General features: G+C 46.1%; 1 protein-coding gene across 1 annotated transcript in view; it reads left to right on the top strand.

Annotated features, from left to right (window-relative positions):
• The first annotated feature begins 1756 nt into the window (after positions 1-1756).
• CR1 (complement C3b/C4b receptor 1 (Knops blood group)) overlaps positions 1757-6666 on the top strand; it is an 89457-nt gene continuing 84547 nt past the window's right edge. The window contains exons 1-6 of the mRNA XM_075055942.1: positions 1757-2783; positions 3302-3496; positions 4024-4123; positions 4670-4755; positions 5169-5381; positions 5975-6157. Coding sequence (XP_074912043.1) covers positions 2699-2783; positions 3302-3496; positions 4024-4123; positions 4670-4755; positions 5169-5381; positions 5975-6157 — 862 coding nt within the window. The 5' untranslated portion in view covers positions 1757-2698. The remainder of the gene's footprint in view (positions 2784-3301; positions 3497-4023; positions 4124-4669; positions 4756-5168; positions 5382-5974; positions 6158-6666) is intronic.

Below are 6666 nucleotides of genomic sequence, written 5' to 3'. Positions count from 1 at the left end.
TTCCAGCATCTGCAGCTGGAAACCAGCTGGTCCCGAAGGGACTCACCAGCCACAGCCTAAAAAGATGTGACCTTGGATGTGGTCAAGGAAAACCCCTTTTATCCCATTTATGCAGCCGCAAGCTGTGGGTTGAGGAGGTCTTGGGGGTGTTTAGCATCCATCGGGGCAGGAGATGGCTTTTGGTGCGGCTGTGCCCTGGCTGATGCTCACGGCCATGAGCACCCTGTGCGGGTTCTAAATAACCTCCTGCGTGCCTGTGAGGAAGCTGCTGATTTTTTTGGCATGCAAGTCTGCTTGTTCCCAGTCATCTGGAAAAAAATAAATCTAGAAAGCCTATGTTTGTGTTTACGATTAACTGGATTCTTGTAAATATTTAGTGGAGGTCAGTGCCTGCTCAGGAGTAACAAGGGGCTTGTTGTGAGCAAGCCCCTGCTCGTCGGGCGAGGGCAGGCAGCCTTTTGCCGTGTTTTATAGAGTAAGAACTAAATCTGTTTCATTGCATTTTGGCATAGACTCAGGTGAACTTCAGAAAGGTAATATATCCTGCTCAATGTAGGGACATGTTAAATTTTTCCGGCAAAACCCCTCAGATTTGGCAGAACACACCAATACCTGTGAGAAGCACAACCTGGGGTAAAAAGGCCATTGCCAGGTTCTCGATGGTGAGTCAAGCCTGGATGAAGCTGGGCAGCCAAAGTGCAAAAGGAGCAAATGGTTACAACTTTGGCCAAAACTCTCGTTACTGGAAAATGACCCACCAGTGACAGCTGGACTGGGGAACAGCTTTCAGTGAGACGAAGGGCGGCTGGGTTCCCATCGTGGACCTGGGTGTTCGGCTCCGGGTGATGCTCCCTGGGACCTTGTGTGCTGCGGAGCTCCTGCCGGTGGTGTTTTTGTGGGATTAAGTGGAGCTGGTTGAAGAAACCATATTTTGAATGCTGGCCAGAGGCTTTTGAGGTCAGAAGGGACGAGCTCATGGTTGACATGCCCCAGGGTGAAGCAGTCCTCTTGAGGAGGTCCCCAAAGTGTCCCCAGGGTCCCTGGGCATCGCTTGGGGACCGGCACTGGTTGGGTGCTGTTGCTGCACGGTGGAACGGGCAGCGTCCTGCTCGGCAAGGATCGTTTCAACAAAGTTGGCAGCTCCACACAGAAAACAAACAATTTCGACATCTGCTTGGGTTGCACTCAGTTTTCTAGTCTTTCACTTTGTGGGTTGAATAAACTACTTCCTTCTTGCTTAGAGAATGAGTTAATGATTTATGGGTCAACTGGCACAGCTCTGGTGTCTGCAGGATTCAAACTTTTCTGCGTGGAGCCGTGTCTGAGTGTGTGAGTGTACGATAAGATAAGTCCTCCTTCAGTGCTGCAGTGCCTGGAGCCAGGGGTGCTGGGTGAGGAGAGTCATCGCTTTGTCTTGCAAGAGCTGAAGAGGCCGGGTCTCTCCATCTCCTGCTGCCAGACCTCCAGGTAAGACGGCTTTGAGCAATACAGCTTTAGGTGACGTTGCTCTTCGGAACTGGATTGGAGCTTTCTTGCAACTCTAGCAGGTGCAAAGGTTAATAAATTAAATCAGATTAAACCAAGAGCTGTAACAAGGATCGAAGGAAAGCTAGAGAAATGAAACTGCCACAAGAAGTGTTGGGTTTAGGGTGGGAGCATCAAGAAAGACTCTCTTGTTCCCAGGAGGAAGGTAGGCACTTGGAGCGTACATAACATTGGGAGGATTTAGGCTCATAAATGATGATCCTGGATAACAAAGTCAGAGACGATTCTTGCTGATCTCTAGGGGTGCCAGATCAGTCCAAGCTGCGCTTAAATTCCATTTTGTAAAGCAATTCGGTCTCCTGAATGACTTGTATGCTTTATAGCTTTACTCCAGTTAATGTAATTTGCACAAAACTGCTGTATCTTTTTGGTTGGGTACTTTGCACTCTCTCTACATGTAATTTATTGTTAGGGAACTGTAGTGACTCCAGCAGGATTTCATCTGACTATGAATTTGCTTCCAAGAGATTTGTTACTAAAACAAAATATTTTACACATAAGATAAGTTTCAGGGGACTTTTTCCAGAAGGCATAGATAAACTTACGGCCCTGCAGGTATTAATTTGGCTGGTTGGCTGGGAAGAACACTGTTGGCAATACAGTGTTTTTAAGTGGAACCTGAAGAGCTACAAAGCATTTATGTTGTGGTTTGAGTGAAGCTTTTAGTCTTTCTTTTTTTTCTTTTTTTTTTCAAATTTTATTTTAATATTGTAATCAAAAGCTGCATTCCACAAAAATGCAAATAAATTAGATGAGTGGAATAAAGCCTATGGAAACTGCTTAACATCTGCACTCAGTTGTCCTGTTTACGTTGTATTTTCATGTCTCTGGGTCTGGTCTGCTGGACCCAGCCTTCCTCACCCAAATCTAGCTCTGCCCCAGCATCCCAGCTCCTCCACGCTGGGTATCGGTCCCGTTGGTCAGAGAGGAGCCAGCAGAGGAGCTGAGTATTGTAATAGCTCCTGCAGCTTCTGGTCCCCAGCCATGACTGTAAGAACGGCTTAGGGGTGGAGAAATGAGACCTGTCCATATGAGCTATGGTTATCCTGAGTGTAAATACCCCCATGCTATTTTTTACAGATATTTTTGACCTGGAAAAAGAATGTGGTAACTTCTGTGGGTTCTCCAGGCAGGGAGACTGGAATAAAGAAAGATGCCAGCTTTGGAGCTGGGCAGACAGAGGGATCGCACCGCTGTCCTTGGGTTGTTCCTCGCCGCTGCTCTTGTGGCTGTCCAGAGTAAGTGAACACGAGGAGGGAGCAAGTCCATCGGGATGAATTAAGATCCCTCAAAGGAAAACCTTCTCCTGGGGTTCACAAGACTTGGATCCTTCTCTTTTCCTCGTAGCCTTTGCATTTCGAGAACATTGTAAATCTTTGTGATCAGAATCCATCTTCCCTTGCCTTTTTTTCCCTTTCTGTGTAAAACAGATGTAAAATTATTCCAGCTGAAAAAGGTGCAATGGTTTATACTAATTGGGGAGAGGAAACGGTTAATCTGGACTTTGTGACCAGCCTTTGAAACTGCTGGATGAGGTGTGAGGGGCAGAGGACCACCTGGGGTGGGTGATGTTCCTCCCCTGTCCCTGCCAGCCTCAGCCATCCCCTGTCACAGACTGTGCTTGCCCTCTTTGCTTCTAGCTTTAAGGAGTTTTAAGGCCACCGAAGTGTCCTCACCTGGACCTTCAGAGTAAATCAGGCCTGAACACCCACTGCTTTTCCTCCCAGTGTCTTTCTGATGGAGTTTCTGTTGGTAGGTGTCTGCAATGCTCCGCCACGTTTCCCATCTGCAGAACTCAAAGAGGAATACCAAGGCATTACCTCATTTTCCTATAATTCAAAGGTGGAATACGTCTGTCGTCCAGGTTACATTAGAAATGTTAATGCCCGAAGCACCCTTATTTGTGGAAGGCACAGTATGTGGTATGGCACAGAACAGGATATCTGCGTACGTGAGTATATTTTGGGTTGACTTTTGATTTTGTTTTTTAATTTGCTGATGCAATCAGCTCATTTTGTTGGAGCAGTATACAAAGCAACCTCATGGGATGGTGGGAGATGAGTGACCTGACGTGAAGCACCAGTTGTACTGGCAATGATGGCAAAAGCTGAAATCTGCTTTGATGCTGGTTGTGTTTGCTGACTCAAAGGATGTTCTGCTCAGGCACTTTGTAACTCTTGGTTCAAAAAAGTATGTCAGACTTGCAGTAGGCGAATCCTTTAGCTGTGAAGAAACACTGTCGTGCTTGCCAGGGTTACTGCAAAACCCCACTTAGACTGCAGAGGCTGGCTGCAGGTCATGATGCAAGTCTTAACAGCATCATGAATTACGGAATAATTTAGGGTTGGAGGAGAAATCTGGAGGTCTCTGGTCTGTCCCCTTGCTCAATATTGGAGGAGTCTTGTGCTTTCCTGCTGCATTTTCCCAATTCTTCAAGAAACTGAAATAAGAACTAACTCCTTTCCTGTTGTCCCCCAGCAAAACCATGTGCCTACCCTGGAGAGCCGGACAACGGCAGACTTGTCGTAGCAGAAAATTTCAGTTTTGGTTCAACAGTGAGCTTCACCTGCAACACTGGGTAAGCCAGGAGCACTCAGGGCACGGGTCCGCTTCTTCCCCAGCCATTTTTCTGAAGTCTTTTCCCTCTAGATTAAAGCCTGTGCTGTCAGAAGCCTTACCAGTGTAGGTAATTGCAGACAGTGATTGAAATATCTTTTAAGCTTTCCTTTGAGAGCTTTAAGACTGATTGAGTTTTCTTAACCTCATACTTTGAGGCAGTTCTTCCTGAGCTCAAGTTCACTCTCCTGGCCCTTTATAATCCATTTCCAATGTTTCAGTATCTTTTTTAAGAAAATACATCAATACTAAACTCAGAGCTGTAGTGATAGCTACAGCTGACTGATAAAGTAGACTTTTTTCCTTAGAAACCATGTAGTGTTTTCTTTTTATTTAAAAAAATGCTTTTGTCAAAAGCCAGTGTGTCATTGAAAAAATGACATTGATGGCTAATTTCTGATCAGCTGTAATTATGATAAGGAAGCCAAAACCATCCTGATGGTGATGTCAAAGGTAATACATCAGAACTGAGTTGGTCAGTTAATTTCCTCTCCCCTGTTTCACACAGGTACAGACTGGTTGGAAATCCTCAAATTCAATGTGTGCTTAAAAATGGTGTTGTTACATGGGACAGAGATATTCCCATCTGTGAGCGTAAGTAGAGCTCCTTAATTGGTCTACTGCTTAAATGTTACTGGGGATGGATAAAGAAGCAGTCGTGTTGCCCTGCTGAGGATTTCAGCAGTTCAATGCATGGTGGAGTCTGGAAAGGCATTTTTTCTTGGTGTTTTTCTTCCTGCGTCATCCTGCAGAAAAAATTATTCACTGTCTGGGAGTAAGGCAGCTGCACGTAAGACCGGTATATCCCAAAACCACTCAGTGCCCGGGTCGGAGCTCCACTGCCTGTGGACTGGCTGCAACTCCTTTGAGACCTGCCCTTAATTTCTGACCCTTCTGGCACCTCGTTTTTCAATTTTTTTTTTACCAGACCTTTGGTTCAAAACTAATTAAGTTCCTTCTCTCTTGTTCTTCCCTCCCTCTAATGTTTCTCCCCGCTCCCTCGCCAGCCATACCATGTTTACCACCTCCAAAAATAGCTAATGGAGAGCACAGCGACGCTGACAAAGAGCTCTTTGAATACGGAGCATCTGTCACTTACTGGTGCCACACCGTCAGAAGGGGAGAGACACCTTTCTCACTGGTGGGAGATGCCTCTATTTTCTGTACAACCACAGATAACATAAACGGTGTCTGGAACAAGCCAGCCCCAGAGTGCAAAGGTGAGGTGCTCCCATGCACGGGGTGAGTGCACGCTTGCAAACTGCAGCAGCACCAGCCACGGCCCCTTCTCCGCTGCCTACTGCCCGGTCTGCTAGAGCTGTTTTCTTCTTTGGAGCTGTCTCTCTCCTTTATGTTGCTGGAATCACGTCCTGAAGATGAGACCCTCTGGGTTTGGTAGCAGTTAATGGGAATTAGGATCTCCCATCGCAGGGACCGTGACTGCTCACGGTTACCACGTCAGCAGGGGGTGTGGGAGTGGGATTTTATTAGTGTTTGCAGACCAGACGAGGCATCTTGCCTGCCAGCCTGTGTAAAACATAATGCCTGCAAAGAATTCAGAAACCTGCTGAGATACGTGTTGCCTTTCCTATGTTCTTTTTACACTTAGCCTTAATAAAAAGTGTGAAATGAAAAAACGCCGTAATATGGGGTAAGGAGTTAAAAAATATCACGTCAGCCTGCTACCTCGTCATGTCCATTTTCAGCCTTTTTGGTGAACACGTCTCATGCTACGAGAATGTTTTTAATACCCTCATCTCCCCTCTTGAGCCTAACTGCTGATTTCCTAAGTGGTGGCGTTTCCCTGACGCAGTGGTTAACTGTGAGTATCCGAGCGTGAAGAACGGAAAGGTGCTGAGCGGGTACCGGCACACATACGCCTACAGAGACACCGTCATGTTCGACTGCAATTTCCGCTACACCATGAACGGCAGCGAAACGTCCACCTGCAAAGAAAACGGCCTCTGGGACCCTCCGCTGCCGCTCTGTCAGCTCAGTAAGTGGGGGGGACCGAGCACTCCTCCACCTCATCCAGCAGCTTTGCTTCAGCCAAGTTCCAACCCATCTAAGAAGGCAGTAGGTCATGAAAGTGATGGCTCCAAGATTTAACTTTGGGGCTGTTTGGGTTTTTTTTGGCTAGTCTCTCTGTAGCACTGAAGGTGACTTTAGGAATTTATGACATGGGGCCGTAGAGACTAAGGCTTTGTCCCATTCAAGCTGGTGAGCGTTTCTCAGTACAATTCAAAGGGACTAAATTAACCTTTCTATATTTAATATTTTAAAAGTTTGTTGGTAGAGCCTCAGATAGTATAAACTTTATTAGAAATTACGTCTCATAACAGGGAAAATTACCATGCAGCCTGAAATTATTGGTCTGTTTTCATTTGTCTCCTTTGCATTCACTCTTTAGCATTACTGAACTCAGACGATTAAATGTATCTCAGAAAGAACAATGTGAGCCCACGATTTTTACCCAAATTCTCTCCCTTATGTTACATGTCATCA

This window comes from Buteo buteo, chromosome 23 (genome assembly GCF_964188355.1).
Source record: "Buteo buteo chromosome 23, bButBut1.hap1.1, whole genome shotgun sequence".
NCBI classification, from domain to species: domain Eukaryota; kingdom Metazoa; phylum Chordata; class Aves; order Accipitriformes; family Accipitridae; genus Buteo; species Buteo buteo.
The sequence above is the reverse complement of the archived record's forward strand: the minus strand, read 5'-3'. Positions and strand labels throughout refer to the sequence as shown.